This window comes from Anas platyrhynchos, chromosome 12, assembly GCF_047663525.1.
Source record: "Anas platyrhynchos isolate ZD024472 breed Pekin duck chromosome 12, IASCAAS_PekinDuck_T2T, whole genome shotgun sequence".
In the NCBI taxonomy this organism is placed as follows: domain Eukaryota; kingdom Metazoa; phylum Chordata; class Aves; order Anseriformes; family Anatidae; genus Anas; species Anas platyrhynchos.
In genome coordinates, this window is record NC_092598.1 from 1,370,236 (window position 1) to 1,392,180 (window position 21,945).

General features: G+C 42.8%; 1 protein-coding gene across 5 annotated transcripts in view; it reads left to right on the forward strand.

Annotated features, from left to right (window-relative positions):
• Positions 1-21,945, forward strand: part of FANCA (FA complementation group A) — a 37,910-nt gene that overhangs the window by 3,119 nt on the left and 12,846 nt on the right. For 3 of the 5 annotated variants that reach the window (XM_072043973.1, XM_072043971.1, XM_072043974.1), the window contains exons 6-29: positions 1,253-1,326; positions 2,376-2,488; positions 3,000-3,082; positions 3,521-3,554; positions 5,947-6,013; positions 6,592-6,704; positions 7,678-7,754; positions 8,202-8,343; positions 8,905-9,038; positions 10,045-10,155; positions 10,574-10,669; positions 10,766-10,825; positions 11,882-11,970; positions 12,388-12,448; positions 12,543-12,592; positions 13,660-13,736; positions 15,574-15,678; positions 16,260-16,402; positions 16,885-16,955; positions 18,446-18,545; positions 19,323-19,522; positions 19,960-20,056; positions 20,309-20,485; positions 21,548-21,621. In XM_072043973.1, coding sequence (XP_071900074.1) covers positions 1,253-1,326; positions 2,376-2,488; positions 3,000-3,082; positions 3,521-3,554; positions 5,947-6,013; positions 6,592-6,704; positions 7,678-7,754; positions 8,202-8,343; positions 8,905-9,038; positions 10,045-10,155; positions 10,574-10,669; positions 10,766-10,825; positions 11,882-11,970; positions 12,388-12,448; positions 12,543-12,592; positions 13,660-13,736; positions 15,574-15,678; positions 16,260-16,402; positions 16,885-16,955; positions 18,446-18,545; positions 19,323-19,522; positions 19,960-20,056; positions 20,309-20,485; positions 21,548-21,621 — 2,348 coding nt within the window. Of the gene's footprint in view, positions 1-1,252; positions 1,327-2,375; positions 2,489-2,996; positions 3,083-3,520; positions 3,555-5,946; positions 6,014-6,591; positions 6,705-7,677; positions 7,755-8,201; positions 8,344-8,904; positions 9,039-10,044; positions 10,156-10,573; positions 10,670-10,765; positions 10,826-11,881; positions 11,971-12,387; positions 12,449-12,542; positions 12,593-13,659; positions 13,737-15,573; positions 15,679-16,259; positions 16,403-16,884; positions 16,956-18,445; positions 18,546-19,322; positions 19,523-19,959; positions 20,057-20,308; positions 20,486-21,547; positions 21,622-21,945 lie in introns of those variants that run through there. The other 2 variants (XM_072043976.1, XM_072043975.1) reach the window with 2 other exon arrangements.

Consider the following 21,945-nt stretch of genomic DNA (forward strand, 5'->3'; position numbering starts at 1 on the left):
TGGTTTTGTGTAGCTTTTAGAAGCAAGGAAGGGCATGGCAAATGTGGCATCTGGAGTTATAGCACAGGTAGTGGGATTAGACTCGTCCGGGGTGACACTGCAGCTAATACAAGCTTTGGAGGGATCATTCTCTCTCTTATTTAGCTTCACTCCTTGCTGTTTTCAGTGAAATATGCTGATAACTCTCCATCAGGTGGTGCACAGGTTTGCTGCCCAGGTCACCGCAGACTCGCAGCTGGCTGTGGGGTGTCACAGCCCCAGGGGTCCTTTGTGCACTTTGCCAGCAATGCTCAGCGGGTCTCTGGCATTCTGGTTCTCTGCTCTGTTTGTCTGGGAGTTGTGATAAGCCTGAGTGAGTTTGTGCAGCAAATGGCTTGAGAGAAATATGAGAGCAGATAACAGGTTGCATTGCTTCACAAATGTGTTGGCTTGATTTCATTTGTGTGGTTTGTTTTGTGAAGATAAATGGTGCTCTAAATAGAGTAAGGGACTTTTTGTGAGCAGGACAATCTTGGTTGCTTGCTGCTCTGCTGGGAAAGAAGGAAGAGACTGATCCCCCTGGATAAAGAGGCATGCTCTAGTCTCAAATATCCGTCCACGGGCTGAAAATAGAATCCTGTGAATTTTATGGGCTGATTAAAATCTCCTTGTTCTCAGGTAGACATGGAGACCAAGTGCTGCTATGTAATTGAGATCGTTACAGTAAAGGATTAGGCTGTTGAAGACAAACTATGTGGGCGAGTTGGGGGTCATGCTAAGAAGCAGCTACCAGTCTCTGCAGAAGGCTAGTGGGATTTATCTTCCAAATGCCTTGCGTGCTCAAAGACTGCTCAGGTGGTGCTTGGTTTTCCTCCATGCCCATGGGCATGGAGGAAAACCTTCTTGTCCAGCTGCAGAATCTCTTTCTGCAGTCTCCTCTTGGGAAATGGATTTGAGAGCAGCAAACCTGCTCCACAGAAACTACCAAAGAGTTACGAGACCGAGTGATAATTCTCCAAGATGGTTCTGAATTAACAAGGCTCAAAATGTAGTACTACCCCCTGTTTTATGGGATAGCCACTGCTCCTTCGGATATGCAAAATCAGGATTATTCCAGGGGGACAAATGTGGGTGTATTTATGAATGGAACACAGAATTGATAACTCTGAATGAACGAAGCTTAGTTTCCTTTTTTCTATATAGGTTATCTTATCAAAACGTTGTTGTTAAGTGTGAAATGTGCCCTGGGACCTAATTGTGCCATTCCTGCTAGGACCTTCCAGTGCTGGAAGCTGTGTGGCACCTGCACAGAGGCAACATCATTGGACTGGGAGAGTTGCTGGAGAGGTGAGCAGAGGTTTATAGGTTTGCAGATATATTTAATCTCTTAAAGCCTATTGAAATCTAATCGGGGATTAGACATGAGTATTCTGGACTATGAATATAGTCAGATGCTTGCAGGTGATCAGATTAGCAGGATTTAAGAAGTTACCCGGGGTTTGAGAGGTTACTCTGGGTTAATTAGCACAGTTCAGGCCACGGTGGCTGCTTGTCTGATGGCTGCCCAGGCAATTGGGGTGCGGAGCAAACGGTTGGGTGAGAAGCACCACTGCAGCCTGTGCTGCCTGATGTTTATTTCACTGTTTCACTGGCACAGCGGGCAGGTACCACACAGTGTGGGGAAGGACACGGTAACCCAGCTCTTTAGGATCATCTGGCCATGCCATGAGAGCTGCTTTGGAAACTCTGGTGTAGCCAGTGAAAATTAATGCTGCTCTTGGGGAGAGGTCTTGCTGCACATAAACTGCGTGCTTCTGTCATCTCAACGCCAGTGTTGCAATAAAGTGAGGCAGAGTTAATCTCCGGGGAATAGTTGTTCTAAGAATTTATTTATTTTTCCCAATACAGAGCTTACTCTTTCAGAACCTCAGGATGTTTTCTTATGGTGTCAAAGGAATATTACAACGATCTTGGATACAGCCCTTGATGCCAATTCACTTGTCCGTTAATGAGACAGGAAAAAAGCCTGCAGTGCTTCCTGTGCTTTAAGGAAACCAAAGAGATAGAGCTTGATTTTTATATTTTTTGGAAAGCATTTTTACCCAAATGTCTTAGAAATCAGAACTAGAATCTTGTAAAAGAAGTTTTAAAATTAAAGTACCTTAATGTAAGATATGATTAATACTTGAATACTTGAAAACACAATTTCACATATATTTTTTCTTATCTTACTATGAAGCAAATAAAGTTCCTGTTGACTTTTACAATGAAAAGAAATGAACTGCCTCATGTAGTGCAGATGTCTCTTGCCTAAGTCCAAGGGGATGGTGGGGCAAAAACCAAACATCGCGAAGTGTAGAGGAGATTGAACTGAACGTGCTTTTGTTTGTTCTCAGCAATCCTGATGCCCCTGCTGTGGTGGAGTGGCTGTGCAGCAGCCTTTGTGCCCTGTGTGAGCAGGCGGAAGAGCCCTCGCAGGACGCGGAGCTCGCTGGGAGCGTTCTCTCAGGCAAGGCACTGAGTCGGGCACTGCAAAGCAGGATCCCACTGCTGGCCTGCAGCACGGGCCAGAAGCTGGGGGTGTGAGAATGTGGACTGTGCTTTGCATTTTCTTACCTTCTTTCAATGAGGGAAATATATTTGGTGAATTTACCAATTCTTTCCTGAAAAAGATTGCTTGGAGTGTTGCAGCCTGGCCTTTGGGCCAGTGCAGTGGCTCAGGTACAATTCACCTGAGCTCTGAGACGGTAAAAGTGTGTGACACCTGTAAACAGCGTGGTCTTTACAATCCTTGACATTTCTGTGCTGCTTGTCATTGATTGTTCTCGGTCCTTTTTGCCTGAGAGCAATTTTAGTCCAAGAAAAAAACAGAGTGTTGGCAGTCTTGCTGACTGTGCTGTTCAGCGGGTGATGCTTTTCAGCCACCAGTCCCCCTGGGGGACTGAGACGGGAAGGCAGAAGAGCAAGAGGTTGTTATCATAAGGGGATGCTGAAACACTCAATTCCTTCTTGACTTGCAGACTTTGCGATCACGTTTCTTCAGAATGGCTTTCAGCAAACGTCAGAGCTGGGAAGGACGTGTGAATTCAAGAAGGTCCCCAATGTAAGGACAAAATGAAACTTTAAAGATATCTGTTTAAAAAAAGTAGTTGCATTTTATATGTCTCTGCATTTATGAGTGATTTCTTTAAATCTGAGCTTAGAGCAACAAAGAAAAGGCAATGGTCCATTTACTGGAGTGTCTAAGGAAGAAATGGTGAAACCAGAGACCTTTGTAAAGAGACTTTCTCCTAGGTGACTTGTCAGAGGCTTTTTAGCTTCCTTGGGTTCACCTCGATTGCCCTTTTTTTCCGTTTGTATATGAAGCATGGAAAATGCTTGCCTGTCTGCCTGTTGTATCTGTTCTGCATTAGAGCCTGAGGTAAAAGTTAAGCTTTAATTTAGGAGAGACAAAACCTTGTTATTTGACTCAGTTCACTTTTCCTGCATATAATTGTAGCTGTTTTAAACACAAAATTCTTAATTTGTCATTTTTGAACAGATCTGTCGTGCTGTTTTACAAAGAATGTTGACATGTAAGTGTTCTTGTGATTTGTAACTTTGTGCAGTCACTGCTGTTTGCTAGGCTTTAGTTCCTTGCTCGTTACTGAATCTCTGGAGGACTTGGAGCAGTCCTCTCTGGGATGCTTTGCCTGTGTTGTATTTATGTCACTGATTCTCTGTGCTTCTGTTTTTTCCTTCGCTCTTGTAAAGCGAGTGTCTTCTAACACCAACGATAATTTCTTGCTTTTTATGCTAGTTCGTTTTTGATCCTCCCAGCTGCAGCATCAGGTAAAGATATCTGAGCTGATTTTTAACAAGTTTGGTTGGAAACAATCCAATGTGTTGTAGCACAGAGGTTAAACTAGGATAATTTTTTTTTCTGCTTATTAAATTCAATTTTGAATTTACCAAGTTAAGTGCAAGCAAGCTATTTTGCTGACTGGCTGTTTGGGTTTGCAGACTAATGGTTTGTGAAACCTGATTTTTTAATTTTTATTTATTTATTTTTGATGTGGAGCGAAGACTTCTAATGTGCATGCTTAGTCTTTAAAAAAACAGTGTTCAACTGTCCCATGCACAGCGTGCCTGTTTAGGCCTGGGCAGTTATGCTGCTGCTGCTGAGAGCTCAAGTGTAGTAGTGCCTGATGTGCATTACAAATCCTCTTGCAGAAAGACTGAACACACGAGAAGGTTTTTTTTTTTTGCCTTGTGTCACAGACGATCTTCGCAGTAAGCTGCTGGTTCTGCTGTGCTGTTTTGTCTGCAGAGGAAGCATTCACTTACACCTCCTCACGTGCTCTAGGCCATCGTATTCATCTAATCTGGCTGCGTGGGTGTTCTTACTTCTCTGTCTCCTTAGTGACAGCGCTTTACCTCTTTCCTTGCTGGCGTGTTTCAGCAGCATGCTCAGTGCTGTTGCAGAAATCAGCGCTTTTTGCCTGTTGTAAAATGACTGAAAACCAGGACGCAGCAAGAGATCTGTCCCCCCCTGTCCTTCTGCATCTCTCCGTGTGGGTATCGCCAGCCTGATCCCTTCCCCACGTCTGGCAGAAAGCGTTGTCTGGAGACAGAGCTGCCTTACAGACCTCACTGAGCAGTGCTAAAAAGGGAAAGCTGTAAGAGAAGTGCTTTATTATTTAGTATGTATGACTCCCATCTCAGGTGACCCTTTAATGGTGTTGGCACTTGAAAAATAACCCTCATAAACATAGGACTGGAGGGATTCTGGGGGAAGCAAAGCAGGTGGCTGGCAGTCAGGCTGGAGTCGGTGCTAACCTGCTCTTCATCTGACCTTCATGTTCACGCAGCCTGTGCTGCCCCTGGCTGCCTTACAGTCTGATCAAAAGTGTATTGGAAGTTCAGAATTAAGTGTTTTTGTGAGTGTGTGTTTTTGGGTCACCTTTGAGGGGTTTCACTTAGCTTGCCAGCTGCTTTGAAGAACATTAGGGTGTTTTATATCAAATAATTCACAATTAATGGAGACGTTCACGGGAGGAGGACAGGAGCCCTGTGCTTCATAGTAATGATCGTGCTAAATAGAACTCCCGTGCCTGGGGATAAGTAGAGTTTATCTCCTTTTCTCTGTTCTCCCCTGCTTAACCTCAAAGTATTCCTCAGCAGGGGAGGAGAACGCTCCTCCCATACGCTGTGGGCTGCCTTACAACAGAACTGTCAGAGACGCCTGATTTGCTGCCTCAGTTTGGTAGTTCCCTTTTCAGAGTGCATCCCTGAGATGGTCCTAATGATTAAATCCTAATGAAAACCAAACTTTTTCATGGTTAAAGAGGAGACTTTTGAAGGTAGGATGGAACAAGAATCAAAACTGCTGCTGCTGCAGCCTGTAAAGCCGAGGATCTCTCAGTATGTGGGCTTTGAGTAGGCTGGTCAGGACCATGTGTTGTGCAAGCTGCCAATCCCTGACCTCTACCAGGCATTTTGGGGCAGGCCTTGCTTTTGAAGGAGTGCTGCTAAGCCAAAATAACATGAAGTCCCTCTGCTGTCACAAATAAGTGCCTTCCACAGCAGCGTGCTCTCTTCATTGAAGGTGAAGACCATTGCTTCCGGAGGTTAACACAAAGCTTGCCTGTGCAAATCCATCTCCAGACTTTTCTCTAGTGCAGCCTTGCAGTGTTTGCACTCTTAGATGCACTGCACAGTCAGGATTAGATTTGGAAATTAAACATTACTTTATGTGCGTTTTTTGATGGCTTAATTATTAGCACATTTTTGGGAATGCTTTTAAAGTGGTTCAAGGTTGATGTTAATAGTTTCTGAGTCTCTGTGTTACTTCTGAGTAGTTTTTGTAAGAATTTAATGCTGCTGAATGGCACATTTCCCTAATGGGGTCACCTTCTTAGCTGTTTGGGGTCACAGCTCCTTCCATTTGTCTCATTGCACCTTTGTGTCTTTACTTTGGGGTGCCAGGGGTGCTTGATGCTGTTGGTAAAGAGAAGCAGGAGGATGTCTTCACGTTGCAAGCTATGAGGTTCTGGTAAGAAACACAGTTGCTCTGCATAATGTCAGGAGAAGTTTTCTTTAACCACTGTTATGGTTGTTCCTGAAATTGGGTGAATGTTTATTCCCTCCCTCCCTCCAGCCCTATTTGTGTTTTGTGTTCTCTCTAATAAAATATTCACAAGTGAAATTGCAAGTAAAAAGTGTGAGATAGGAAAGGGCATTCTGGCAGTCTCACAACCAATCTTGGAGCACTTTAGCATGTGTTGAGTTTCTTCTCTCAAGTTTGCTCACTCTGCTTTTTAGCAGGAGCACCTGGAAGGTGCCTTCAACTCCTCAAATTTCCATTTTCAGACCCATTTTGTCTGACTGCTTTGTACTTGTCAGCCTTCAGTCCTGACCTGTGCAGGGGCATACTTTTGACTCAAGTTTGTAAATCTGGTAGCTTAATACTGTTGAGTAACTGACAGATTTTTAAAAATACATATAGAAAGTTATATATCTCAGGCATTTTCATGAGGGTAGGTGTAGAAAAATGAGTCATTCACCCTAATCAGTGCCTGGTTGATCATATTTCCTGCGCATTGTTTCTGAATATTTCCTTGTCGTTTATAGGCTGAATGTGTTCAATGTGTCAATTTATAGAAGTGCAGTTCATCCGGATTCCTTGCAGCAGTTTTTTAGACACACCCTGACTGAGGTTCTTACTTACAACCCCTTGTTGAAAGGTAGGAGTACACGGGGAGCAGTAAGTGCCTCGAGGGTTTGTTATTGTGGTGGGTTTGGAGCTCCGTCCCAGTCACACCTCACTGAAGGGAATCCAGCCTGCAAACCAAGCACAGTGCAACTGCCTGACTCCCTGCTTCTTTCCCTACCTGCATGTTGCCAGAAAAGATGGGAAGTTCATCTGGGTTTTTATAGGGCTGTAGTTCAAGAGAAGCCCTTAGGTGGAAAATCAGGGCCTTGAGATAGAGCTTTAGCCAGTGGCTCATGAGCAGGTACTTGGATAACATCTCCTAGCAGCCTTTATGGAGCAGACACGGGAGAACTGTGGCCTCTGGGAGTAGTTTTAGCCAAAGGAGGAGCTGGGTGGGAGAGCTGGTATTGCAGAGCAAGCTTGGGGCTAAAATTATGTGTCACTATATGTTTCTCTTTAAGTGCCAAACGTAGCCTTTCTCTGCTGGTTGGGTGTCTGATGTTCATTTTGTTTTGGTAGGTCAGACATAAATGCAAGAAGGCTTCCAATCCATGATTGTTAATTGTGTGAAGCTTGATGTTTTTAGGAAGAAATACATTTGGGCTGCAAAATCTCTGGTGAAATATTATCACACTGAGCTATGAGCTAGAGCCGCTCACCTGTAGTGTGGGAGAGCAATGTCGCTGTTGCTGGCTTCCAGCTGAAAGAGATCATTGAGGGAAAAGATGATTCCTTGCTGTTTTTCTCTGTATTATGTTGGCCAATGCATGTGTGATCTCGAGAACAGCTTTGAGATGACAGTGCTGTAGGGAAATGGCACAGTCGTGTTCACACAGCCTGTGTTCCAGAGATGAATAGGAGAGAGAGGATTTCAGCAGGCAGTTTTTAATGTGTGTGGCTGTGAAAGCTAAAGGAAAATCTTGTGTGGTGAAGATCTTTGTTTTAGGTCTATTTTAAAATCTATTGCTGAAGTGGTAACTGTTATTGTATTTTTCTGGGTGCAGTGTCTGATGCCATCCGTATGCAGAGAGAGTGGAGCTTTACAAGGACTTGTTCGCTGCTCACTGCCTTGTATCGCAAAGTAGGTCTTGGTTTTACAAAGAGCACATGATTATGTTGGTTTTGTATTCGCTGAAATATCTGAAGTGGAATTACTTAAATATAAGGCATTACAGTCGCAGAATCTGAACTAGCTGCCAGGAGCTGCAGGCAGGACAAAGCCTGAAGCACTAAGGGGACGTTTGTTTGTGCAGAGCTCCTAATGAGAACAAAGATATCTGAAGATGTGAATTTTCACTGTTACAGAATATGACGTTGCTTCTGAAAGAGTTGAAGTGTTCCTGTTATTTTAGCCAGTGCTGATTCCAAGCCAGAATAAAGTCTGGCAAGCTGATGCATAAGGTGCACACGAGATAGCTTTTTCAAAAGTTACGCAAAAGGCATCTGTGTGTTAATCTTGGCAGTGCATTTCACCCTTACAGGTGGCTGCATGCCATAGCTAAAGTGAACTGCTGTCACTCTCTTCCAGCTGTTTGTGGCATTCAGTGCAAAGGAGTCGATCTGCCAGCTACAGCAGGTCCTGGAAACACATGAAGTGAATTGGCAGCATGTCCTGTCCTGTGTTTCCGTGCTGGTGGTCTGTCAGGCTGAGGCTGAGCAGTTGTTCAAAGGTATGTAGATATTGGCAAGCCTGCAGGATAACACGTGCTTGTTGCTTCTCAGATACTGAACAGAGAAAACATCCTGAATGGTGCAGTAGCAAGTTCCTAACTGCTCTTCAGAGATTTCTGTAGGGGAAAGAGCAGGAGCTCACCCTCTGCATTCAAGTATTCTATGTCAGCTGCGATGTGAATGCCAGGCCTTGTGTCTGACACTTCTATAATTTAGTGTACAGCTAAGAATGATTACTTGATAATTACCTTTATGATTATTTGGAGTAGTGATTGCTGAAGCTTTGTTCTTCTATCTCACCTTAGCTAGCAGACCTTGTTTGATAGGGTTCTTATTGATTGTGTCATTGCTGGACTCCCTCTGATTCTTGCAAGTGGAAATCCAAAAGTATTTGACCACTGAAAGCACATGAAAAATATAGGTGAGGCCCAAAGGTTCTCTAAGCTGCAGTGCATGTCCCTTTGGGACAGAGGTGTTATCAGATATTTGTCTTCATTTACTATAAAGTTGTAGCACAATTGTCAAGAGCAAAGTTTGAGGTTACTGTTTTATGTTTCTAGATCTACTGAGCCATCTCCTGATAAAGGCTTTTGAGAACTATGATATGGAAAATATGATCACTGCATTCCTGATAGCTCGTCAGGCTGCCCTCGAGGGCCCTGCTGTGTTCATGCCGTACTCTGAATGGTTTAAGGTAAGACTAAAGGAGGCCTGAGTGGTAATCTTTGTTTTAAGTATGTGAGAAACCTGCACTTAAAGAAGGTTTTGCTGCACAGAAAAAAACAACTAGTTTCAGACAAGATAACCAGGGATCTAACAACAAAACAAGGAAAACAACACAAAGGAATAAGTGATTATATTGATATTAGGAATAATATTTATTACAGCCTTTGTGTCTGCAAAGAATATATTTATTTGGCTTTCTCTGGTCTTCCCTTCTTTCATCTTCCAAGTCCATCTTGCCTCCTCTAGTTATTTGTCAGGAACGCAGACACGTAATTCCTATTCTAATCATATTCTTGGATGTCTCTCAGTATCTTGATAACCAGCAGTGTTGTGATTGCGTAAGTTGTGGGTTATTGCACATGAAGCATTCCTGTTTCCTGGATGTTTGCGTGCAGCTGTAATTGATGTGTTTGACCTTATAGATAATTGCTAATTAGCTTTTAGTTGTAAACATGTAGGTATTTAAGGTATGCAAATCTCCGCATAACTTAAACCTCTAAATACCTTCGTATGAGTTTGCAAATCTAAGCTCAGCCTTTGCTGATAAAGTGTTTAGGATGTATCAAAGGTAAACTAGTTCTATTTTGTATAGTGTCTGACTGGCTTATTTTTCTTAGAGTGCCCAGATAAACTTTTAGAAATGTGTTGCCTCGATCAACCTCAATCCTTTGGTTCTTTTTTTTTTTTTTTTTTTTGCCTTGTTTAACTCCCCTGACGATTCCCATGGTAGCGCATCAGAAGGAATTTTGCATGTGACATGGCAGGCTGTCAGGAAACTGGAAAAAGAAACTCAAAGAAACTTGTGTGGAGACTTCTAAAAACTTTCTCTGGAGACTTTTCTCCAGGAAGATACTCTTGACGCAAAGCAGATGTCTGCAAGAGATGCCTGGGGTTTGCGTGCTGACTTTTGTGCAGTGCTGGGATGCTGATTCTCTCCACGCTGAAAGGCTGAACTGTTAAATTTTCTATTTCAGGCTTCCTTTGGGAGTGCTGGTGGTCAACACGGGAGCAGTAAGAAAGCTCTGGTCTTTCTCTTTGAGTTCTTGTCAGAGCTAGTGCCCTTTGAAGTAGCCCCGTACTTGAAGGTGGGAAACTGCTGGTAGAGGCAGTTTTTAGACTGCTCCAGAACTGTTCTGAAATAAACACATTTTTGCCATGTGCCTTTGAGCATATTATTAATGTTGTTACAGTAATTGCATTACTTCTGATATAGTGCTCAAAACATTTTCTCCCTGAAATAAACAAGAACAAGATTCTTTTATTTCCTTGACAAGAAGGAGAATTCCTTCCGTGGAGTTACGTTGAAGCACTTCAGTGATTTAGTCTGTTTGTTGTTGTTGGGGAAAATTAGCATGTCAGTTGCCATGAAACTGGCTTTTCTTAAAACAAGCAATAATGTCTTCTTGGGGGAGTATTGGAGGTAATTGAGTGTAAAAGTAAACCAGAATTTTATAGTCATCTCCTGTTAAAATGGTAAATCATGTTCTGAATTTTACATTTCAGGTCCATATAATGTACCCGCCTTTTGTGCCATCAAAACATCGATCTATTCTCTTGGAGTATATCACTCTGGCTAAAACCAGACTGGCTGACCTCAAGGTTAGTAAAAATTGTCCCTTTAGAAAAGACATCTTTCTGGATCTGTCAAATTTAACCGTGTTGTGACAACGTCCATCTTTATGTATCACCACCCAGGTTGCTATAGAAGATATGGGGCTCTATGAAGACTTGTCTTCCACGGATGAAGCCGTGCAGGTACTGGTCATGCATCCAACAGTTCTTTCATCAATTTTGCTCTTTTTCCTGTGGAGGCTTAGCTTAGCCCTGTCTGCTATTCCTACCAAGCTTGAGCATGCTGCCAGATCTAATTCCTGTCCTGAAGTTGGACAAGAGGTCATAAATATGGAAACTTTCCCCAGATTAGACCTGCACAGAGGACAAACAGATCCTACTGAGTATTTCTGGAGACAGGCTGCAGAGGAGCTCAATGATTAGCCAGCCAGCTACTGGCCAAGCAGCACCTATGTTAGCCACCCAGGTAGCAATGTGCTGTTAGAAGCCAGTAAAGTGCCAGCTTCCTCTAGCCCATCCTGCACTGTGGGATGTAGAAAATAATGGACGATTCCGTTGGTGGGGATTTAAGGGACAAAAGGCTATCTAATGGTGTTGTATGGTGTGGGGAAATGAGGTTGCTGAGATGGGGAGAGGCAAAAGACAGCTTTGCAGGAATTGGCTCTGCATTATCTCTGCTGATAGACTGACTGGTCTGTTTGGTAGGTAAGAAGTTGGCACAGGTTGCTGCAGTCTTAAGATGTCTCACGGCTCAAACACGAGAAACCTGTGGCAGCATTCCTGCTGCCTGGAGTGTAGTTCTGGTAGTGCGGGCTGGATGTGAAGATTATGGGCCTTAATTCCAAGTGTATGAAGTAATACAGAACAACAATAAAACAAATTCAGAACAGAAAAGATATTGTCCCCATGAGGGCTTACTGAATAAACGATGATGTTAAACAGGAATATCTGCTGCAGTCAGTGTAGGAGTCGGGTACAGAACTACACGGACCTTTGGGCTGACCCAGAGGAGTTGTTACACGTAACAACCTTCCCAAGACAGGCTGATGCTTCGGGTCTGGGTTTCTCTATCCTGCAGTTTTACTCTGCTTATCAGGTAGTTCTCGTTATTCAGTTGCATTTGTTCAGTTGCTTCACAGCACAGACAGCTATTACTAACCCTGAATGAACAAGCAGGGAAGATTGCTGTCATCCTTGATTTCTCACAATATTTTTCTCCCGTTGTTGCTTGTGAGCCAGCCCCAGGGCCAGGCACTTCGTGACGTTGAAAAAGCCCTTCAGATATTTGAAAATACAAGGAAGATCCCAACATCTGTGATAGAAGCCAGGTACTGTGTGCTTCTCAATTCTTCTTGCTTTTAACTTTAATAATAATGGGGAAAAAAAAAAGCCAAGTCCAAATCAAAATAACAAAACAAGAAAAATTGAGGAAGTCGGCAAAGGAGGATTTAGGAAATTCTTCCCATGTTACTCGCTTCCTCCGTAGTCATCTAAACTGAGGCTATTTCTGCAGAGTATAAATGGGATTATGCACACCTGCAAGAGAAGTCCACAATTACTGTAATACTATAATTAAATAAATAAATGAATAATTATTAGCTAATCTGAACTTGATTTGTTTGTGGTTATTCACGGCACCTTGAATATTTTTTTATTTGCAGGAACCAGATTAATTTTTGAGGTAATGCAATGGCACGTTACAGCTCTGGCGTTAATATTTTGCTATCTTTTATTTTGTTTCTCAGTATTTTCAGGCGACCATATTACATTTCCTGGTTCCTTCCCGCTTTGCTCAGGCCACGTGTGGTTAGTACTTTTTTTTTTTTTTTTGACCCTTCCACCTAGAAGTGTGTTTGTAGAGAGGTGATTTGCACCTAACCTGCCTGTTTTTCTCTTGCAGCTCCCTAAAGCCCCGGATGTGTGCATGGCTTTTATAGATTCTTTAAAAAGGTATTGAGGCTCCTCAGTGTTGTTTTGTGGACTTTGCCTTCATAACGTTTGGCTTTCCATTAGATTACCGGAAGCTTTGACACCTTGTTTACGGAATGCTGCCTGTTGGCTAACCCTTTTGGCAGGGCTTCGTGGCCAGACTCGTTTGTGGCTTGCAGGTTGTGGATGCAGTAGCTTATCTGTATGGGTGAATGTCTTCAGTTCTGTAATTAGTCCAATATCCATGGGTAAAACTATTATCTAGAAGGAGTCCCGTGTAGCCCTCTGACTGCAGGCCAGATAAATTTTCATGCAAACTTGGGAGGATGCTGCTGAATGCAAAATTCCAACAGGAAGATGAGCCCCACTCTATAAAGCTCCCCCCAGTATGGGTGAGGATATGGGAGAAGGGGAAGATGGAAATAAAACGTGTGATAATGCTTCTTGAGCTGTTCTTAAAGGACAACAGGGTAACGTTTCAGGAGCTTGCAGCCCCTCTCAGAACTCAGGCTTGTCCTGTATGCATGTTTAAAAGTGCTTTTCTGCCTTGCAGAAACAGTTTTAGTTTACATCCAGTAATTCCTCTGTAACCTGCAGAAAAAATGCTCAACTCTGCCTTTTAGGAATGAGACATTCAATCCTGCCCTGTAATTCCAGTCTGACAAAAAAAAAAAATCTTAAAAGTTTTAAGAGAAGAAGAGAAGCTGCTACATTATTCTTCCTTACCAGCAAGTGTTGGAGGTCAAACTTCGATCTCTTTCGCATTAGCATTTTAGGTGTGTAAATACTCATGATCACATAGGAATCTAAGTCATGTGACTTAGATCTCTTACATACGAAACAGGTATTAATGCATGTGTATGCCATGTGTAGTGTGTGTTACACTTCTATGATGCTTGCTATGAAAGCTTTGGATATAAATTTCTGGCCCTTTTTATTTATTATAAAAAAAATAATTCAGATGCTCTGTATGCTTTGGAGCCTCTGTAATTACTTTTCATAGCATAGCTGTTCTTTATACTTAGATGTAATGAAGATGAAGTTTGAATATGCTGATTTGGTATACTAAAAGTCTTTTTTTATTATAGAGCTGATAAAATACCCTCAAACTTGTACTCGACGTATATACAGGCCTGTTGTGCTATGAAAGAGAAAATGTTACAAGGTAAAACAATTTTACTTCCAGATGAGTTTGAAGAAATGTTAATGTTTCCATTGATGCTCTCATAAATTGAAAAACTCAGAAAGTTACAGCTGATTAGGTCTTTAATCTGCATGGAAATGATATGTATATGTATGTGTATGTTCTTTATGTCTTCTTGAGGTATTAAATAGTTACTGCTGTAATTATTTTCTCCGCCTTTCCTGCCTGAGTGGGATTTCTGCAGTCCGTGTGGAGCTGTGCAGTGCTGAGGCTGCAGATGAGGCCTGAGCTAGCTGATTTAAATCTAGCTCCAGTACATTGGCATGAATCAGCATTTGCAGTGAGTACCTGTCAGCCCCAGCTAGCCTGGGGTGTGAACCTGCTGTGTCCATCCCTCGTGTAATGGCACTGGAGCTGTCTGAACTCACCCTCGTGCCTTTTTAAGAACAGATGACTGTGCGTGGCTGAGAGCTGGGGAGACAGGAGGGGCTAGGAAGGAAGCCAGCAACAAAGGGATTCGTAGTTTACATGTTTGTGGGCGGGAGGGCCCCCACCATTTTCAGATTCCATCCCTGCAGCCCCATTAGCAGCACAACGTGTGTGGAATAGGTATTTAATGAACAATCCTATCTCTTTCAGCAAGTGGGTTTAATCAAACCCTTGCAGCTTAAAATGGGCAACATCCTCAGCGCAGGTTTGTACAAAATGAAAGGTCAGGCTGGTGAACAGGGGCTGTTCCCACAGCACGGTGGCAGTAAATACACCCCTGTACAGGGGTGTGTCTGCAATGGGCTCCTAGTCAGGGCACTCTGGACGTTTGAAGCTTTCTGAGGATGCTGTGGCTGGGAAGAGCTGTGACCGAAGCGTGGACTGCAGCAGCCCGGCTGCAGAGGTTGTCCTGGCAACCGGCAGAAGTGAAGAATCCCTGCATGGGATCAGCAGCATCCTGCTGGGCGGCCAGAGCTCTGCAGGAGTCTCTGAATTGCCAGTGACCTCTAGTGGCACAGCCTGATCGTGTCCCCTGCATCCTGACCAGCCTCTTCCATGTCCCCTGCCGTCCCCTGTGTCCTGATCCATCCCTGGGGCTTTGGCACAGGATTTAGGGCAGGATTGAGTTCTGGTCAGCTCTAAACCTGCCCTGTTTGTTAGTGCTCATTCTCTCACATAAGAGTGACTCAGCATTCATTGTTGCTTTACAATGCGTTTATAACAATTATAAATTTTAACCTTGTCATTTACTTCTCTTGTTCATGGTTGAGCTATTTCTGGCCCATGGACGAGACGCAGTTCCTGTCTAACCAACTGCACTGGGTGGTTTTTGGGGCTGTGCTGTGGCAGCTTCTTGGTGGTGGCACTCCTTTTCTAGTGGTAAAAGGAATTTCCTTTCATTTCTTTCAAACAAAATAAAGCAAGATGTAACATCTGAAGATGGTGTCGGGCTTGAGGAGAAGCTGATGACATAGTATATTTGCATTGCAGTGTTTTGGTATTTTCAGATTCTGCTTCCAGTCTTTGGAAGACAACAAATGTTTCCGTGTGGGGCAGAGAGCTGAAGCAAGTAGGAAAGAAACTCAGAAAGGAGACTTTTTTTTTTTGTATTTGTCTCTAAAAACTGAATTCTGTTCTGAAACGAGGCATAAACTGATAAATGATTAATCAAGTAACACATTTGGAATGTAAAAACAGAGCTGTGCATGTGAAGGGTTGATGCTTTGGGGGTCTGTGACAGTTTATAGAGAAGCATATAAATACTGCTTTTGCAGCAAGTGTGTGCAAAGGCTGTTGAATACCTTTTATAAACGGATGTAATGCACAGAGGTAAGAATAACGTGTTGCATTGCTCTTTTTATATGTCTAGATGAATCAGAAGTGGAGACCAGCCATTCCAAAGAGCCTATTGAGCAGCTGAAGGCTGAACTGGCTGAACTAAGGGTGCTGATTGTGGACCAGGCTAAACATGAAGGTATGGAGGAAGGCAAGTTATAATTACCCATAACTGGCTGCTACAAAAGCTACATTAATAAAATGTGGCTAATGGTAGCCCAAGCAATGGCAGTAGTGACTTGCCTCTGGTACCTGAAGGCTGCAGCCCTCTCAGATCTGTATCCTTCCAGCTATGAAGACTTTTTTTTTTTTTCATGTCTAACATAACTCCTGTGCTTGAGTTGGGAACTTCAGGTCTGCAGCTTTGTGATGATTGCTACCACACGCATCTTTGCCAAGATTGGCAGCTTCGTTCCTGGGACTTGCCTGGTGGCCTGAACCCCTGCCTTTCAAAGGCTTTTCCTTTTTGGTGTGAGAAATGGTTCTTGATGTGTGTTCATAATAGTACTGCGAGGAAAAAATAATGTTGTCTTCTAAAATGAGGATGATGATCACTGTTCCAGCTGACCTTTTTTGCTCATTAAAGGTTTTTATTGCATAATTTGGGTTCTGATCAATTAGAGTATATATTTCACTTGTTCTTCTTCCTGTTAACATGGAGTTATAGATCTTTCATGCCTTCTGTCCTGACTCTCATCTTCTCCTGTTGCTTCGTTGCAGATGTGCCAGCACAGATTGCCTTGATTTCTGACAGACTCTCAAGTGTCTTGGGTCACAGCGGTGATGAGAACGACACTGCTGCTTTGAATTCTCGAATCCAAGTTAATGTTTTTGACCCCAAGCTGGAACCCTGCCATCAGAGTGTGAGTGCAATCTGTCTTGGGATGAGAAATAGATAGGGCTGGGTAGGTAAAAAGGCATCTGGATTGTACATGAGACAGGTTGCTTTATCTGTGACTACCAGGAAATACACTTCTCCCTTTGTCTGCTTTGTAGTGCCCTGCACAGACTCTAGCTGTGTTTTAACCTCCTTGAAGTTGTTGGATGTCTGGTGGAGAGATCTAGAGATAGGATCTAGTAGAGCAGTCCTGTGATGAGCTAGGCTTTCCTCACCAGACTTGCCTAGATATTCGTTGTATGTTGAGATTATTCCTGGGCTGTTATGGGCTTAACGTTCTATCTCTTATTAGCACCAGTGGTTCTGTAAAACTTAATGGTGGTGAAATGTCATTTACAGATTTGTCTCCTTTGTTTTAACGTTGGAAAACATAAAGCGTACAGAGCACAAAGCTAGATCTAGGTATCCAGCCCAACAAGGAGGAAATAGCAGTGTCTCTTGTTCCAGGTTGTTGATCTTCTGCTGACATCTTTCTGCCAAAACCTAATTGCTGCTTCCTACTTCAACCCTCCTGACAGGTAAGATGGAAGTAAAAGAGCAAGGAAATGAAAACTAGCTAATACACTGTAATTCCAACATTTGTCTAGGGGCCAGAGGGACTTCTGGTTGTTCATCCTTACTGTGCCAGACTGGGAGTAGCAGGCTGCTTTATTCTGAGTTTCTGTAATCTAAGAACTAATGCGCTTTGATGTGTAAGTGTAAATAAAACCTACTTCTCCTTTTTTGTACTGATTTCTTCAGAAAAAAGGTGGCACTTGGCTCTGCTTTGTTCTCTGTGACAGTGCATTAAAAACTTGCTGCAAATACTACGTGCTTAGGTTGGTGCTTTGAGCTCAGTGGTGAGGGATGGGGAATGAAGCAAACTTTTGTTCCTTTTGTCTGGTAATTACTTGCTGGCTGACACTAAAGATCAGAAGGAAAATGCTTGTGTTCTGACAGGGTTCATGGGGGTGTCTTTTTGGCACATTCAGTGATTTTGCAGATCCAGGCACCTCACTCTTTATCCCTGATGCCGTATGTAATACAAAATGAGTGAGACGTAAGTGCTGTGGGCACAGGAAGAGCAGCCTGATACGCCTTCTTTCCACCTTCCTTCTCCCCTTCCCCCTGCAAGTAGCTCAGTTTGATTCTGGCCTAAATGAGCTATACGTGGAGGGAAAAGCAGCAGTTTTCACTGAGAGCCTTCTTTGCAAGGACTCTTAATGCTGTCTCCTTCATGATGTGACAGAAGTCTGTCAATGTTAACATGTCAGTGGAAATTGCTTTGTTGGAAAACACCAGTGTACTGACAAACTGCCTGTGATCCCAGCTGCTGACGGTGCTGAGCTGGGTGGCTGCTTCTCTGGAGCGCAGCACGCTTCGGCAACCACTGCATCTTCACCTCTCTTCTCTGCTGGTTTGCCCTGGTGACACAGGAGTGTGGGTGAATCTGCTTTGAGAACCCACATGAAAAGGCAAAATGATGAACGAGAGCATTCCAGGAAGTTATTTCTAAACCCAACCCCCCATCCAATATCCTCTGAAGACAGTTTGTGTTCTGTCAGCTAAGTGGGAATGCTCCATAAGAAAGCCCTTCCCTTCCTCTGTTTTTTAACAGGGACCTTGTCATATTGCTTCTTTTCTACACTTGCTTTGTTTTACATTCCCGTTTATTGCTCTGCCTCTGCTCACATTGTGCTCTCTGTCTGAAAAAGCTGTCTTTGCCCCAGGCGCAGTTTCCTCCTCTCCTTGATGTCATTTCAGAACTCTTCTTTGACTATATAGTCAGTTATTTGATGCAGGGCACTGGTGGAGTTTGTGCCTTTATAGAGGTCCTCAGTTCAGATGCTTTAAAAATGATACTTTCTTTGAGCCTATAAATGGAATTATAATTATCTTGTATTTATCGACAAGTATGGCTCAGGCTCATTGTGTCTAACCATGAAAAAAAAGGAAGAAAAGACCTCTTACTGTATTGGTGATAAAAGAAAAACAGTAAAATGAGCGTGTGGTTTTTACCTTTCTACAGGCAGGGCCCATGTCTCTCCTTGTTTGTGAAGATGATATGTGGACACAGGAGGCTCATACCTGCCCTTCTGGGCAGGCTCTGTCAGCTTATTTATCATCAGGTTAGTTTTCCAAGCAAGAATCCTATGGTTGTAGTGTGCTAAAGGCTAGCCTGGCTGCATTTCCTGAGCTGTGAGGCATGTACCTGTCTTGACTGTATTGTGGAGGGACTTCACTAGTTTTCAGGCTTCCAAAATTTCTCATTTCAGAATAGTCTGGACTTGATCTTAGGAACATGAGCTAAATGGTTTTCTGCAGAAGTGCTGCTGTAGTAGGTTAATTCTTTGGGAGGTATTTTAAGACAAGCTGAAATAAACCAGGCTAAGAATGGATCCAAAAGAAAAATAGTGGGATGCTTAATTCCCAAACTTCCATATCGAATATTTCACTAGTAACCCCTTTTAAAAATAAAAGTAAGACCTCCAAGTCTGAGTTGCAGCAGTGCATGGCTTTCTTTTAAATAACTGTTGATTTTATTTTCCTTTACTCAGTGATACTGAAGGTGAAAAATTAAAAGTCTGGTAGACCAGATTAGCTGTCATGGAAGCTAAAAAGTCTTGAGGGATTCAAATTCTGCTGGGCTGAAATTAGAGCTAGTTGCTCCAGGTTACTCTGTTACAGAAATGTACAAGTTTAGCTGCAGCTTGACAAAAGGAAGGAAGAACATGCTTAATTTAACTGGTGCCTCTTGTCTGCTGAATTGGTATCACTGCACTGAATTACTCAATGGGCAGATGCAGTGTTCTGCTACTTGATTAATTCTGAGATTTTTCTGCAATTGGCTGTTTTGTTACAAGTGAAATTCATCTATTTCTCCAATTCCTTTGTCTGTCTTGCAGGGTCCTTCCCTGAATGATGCTCATATTTTAGGACTAGCTGCTTTTGTGATCCATTTAAGTGAATGCAGATCTTTAATTCCTGAAGTGGAAGCTGATTTGGGGATTTCTCAGCCTGTTGCTGAAAAGGTCCTTTCCATTTCCGAGTACTGGAGCTGCTTGCTGGTGTGCAGGACAAAAGAGTCATTCTCCTTCTGCACGAGGTGAGGTCGTACATCCCCCACGTGCTTGCTTCCCTGGGCAATGGCTTAGGTTTGGCACAGGAGGGGCGCTGGGGAAGCTCCCATGTTCTTGTGGAGGATTTCCAGGGCATGTAGGTGCAGCATAGAGGCGCTACACAGAGAAACAGACTGATGGTGAACCCGCGTGAAATAGCATCCCGATGACTGTTGCTTGCAGGAGAAAGGACTGACTGGGTGCTCTTGAAAGTTCTGGTTTATTCGCTGGTGATTCATGCCATTAATATACTTGGTTTTGGGAGCACAGAAATAGAAATGACCCCAAAAGCGAATGGGTTTTGAACGTGTTGGTTAAAACTATTTTTAAAACTTAGTCTTTGCTTTGACTTTGAACTTTTGTGAATGGGAAAAGAGATGACTGACCCAGCCAGATAACTGAATTCTCTCTCTTTCTTGATCAGGTTTTGTACTGCAGCCATATCTTATCTGATGTGCAAGTTTCCATCCTTTTCTCGTGATGATTTATGTGCCTTGGTTCCTCCTAGCCTTGTTAAAAAGGTAAAAGGAATAAATGTTTTGCTATTACTCTTGAGAAAAATCAGTCTCAGTTCAACTTCCCGTTGCAGACCCTCGTGGAACTATAACTTGTACAAAGAAAGCTACATAAAAATGTCTCTTGGCACCCTACTACCTTACCATTTGGTGTATTTGCTTGTTTGGCAGCTTCACACAAACAGAGGTTGCAATTTTTTTTAATTTTTATTTATTTATTTTGTGGAAAAGTGCAGAATTTTTCTGCCTTTGTTTCAGTTGCAGTACATTGTACCACGGTTAAGCTTGGAAGCTCGGGGAATCACGTGTGAGGAAGGTAAAGCTGACCTAAGCTGGAGTTCCCTGTCGTGTCCCTCTCTAAACTACAGAAGAGCCAGCCTTTGTTTATGGAAGCAAGCACGGTTTCAAGAGCTCCTGAAGGAAAAAGCATTCCAGGTAAGAATATTTCCCATGCCTTAAGTTTATGCTGGGATTCTCATTTTTCAGATCTGCCCTTTACAATTTCTTTTTTGCTGATACAAGCTTTGTGTAAAAAATCTGATACCTGAAAAGTTGACGTGACAATGGGAAGAGGTGATATGTGCTACATCATGCACTCGGTGTTATCTGTAGATTTTGATGGTGATGATGAAAAGGTAGAAATAGATAAACAGGACATAGAATCTTCACCCCAGGTTATGGCAAAACTTGGAACCTTGGCACGATACAGTATATCAACAAGAAAATTATCAGGAACTGTAGAGAAAAAGCCTGTCCCTCACCTCAGCTTCCCACTGCGTGCAGACTACAAAGTGATGATGACTCAAGGCACTGAAAATACTTTCTAGCTTTTTTGATGCTTTGTCTAAATGTCAGTGTTCTCCTTGCGTATCTTGGATTGTTTGGCTCTGCCTTGCTATGAAGCAGGTTAGCATATCAGATATTCTCTTTATACCATCCTCGCAATATATTTGATTTGACAGGATTGCTTTTTTTAACCCAGTTCATATAAAAGCTAGTGTGTCTTTGTGCAGAGGAGTTCGCCATATTATTAGAATGATTCCATGTGCTTTGCTAGTTTAAAGTATGAGTCTAAAATACCTTTGCACTCTAACCTTTCTCTGATATTTACACCAGCCTGCCTGTGCTGCTTTATTCATTTTAGAGTGTCTGGTAACCTGTGTTCATTCTAGTATCTACACTTTAAGAACATGGGCATTTTGGGGAATGCCAAAGGGGGTGTGTTTGTGAATGAGATGCTCTATACACCTGCTTTCAGTAAATTTCTAGATTCCTGTAGGTTTTTAGTCTAGATGTCTTGCAAGGGAAATGGTACTGTAACTTCCTTGGCTTGATGCCTCTGGTTTAGTATCTCAATCTGCACTGGGTTGTGTCTTGATGTGGGTGAGGGTGGGTTTTATTTTATTTTGGAAAGAAGGTAGCTCTTCTGTACAAGTTATTTACCTTGCTGATCTGCTCTCTTATCTAAATTGTGTTTTTTTTTTTCCCCCCTCCCAGTTATCTTTCAGAGAATGGCTGCTCTTGGAACTAGAAGTGCACCCTGAAGAGGATATTCTTTCTGCTTCAGAAAGGTAAGTGCAGAGACATTTTAATCCCAGATTCTAGTGGGACTAGTTCAAGAGCCTTTCCCACTCAGATTAGGAAAAAAGCCTTGAAGACCAGGAGGTTAACAACAAAGGTAAATAAGAAAGCTGCTGTGGGACACACATGCCTGTCGTCCACTACAGGCTAAAGCAATGAATTGCAAAGTTCAGGCAATACTGGAGTGAGCTGTGTGTTCTACCTTGAGGAAGTTCACCAAGATGACCTCTGGCCTGCATATGCAGTCCTTCCACGTGACTTTTCATAAAACCTCCCTGTTTCCAGAAGCAAGAGAGCTGACATCTGGACATGTG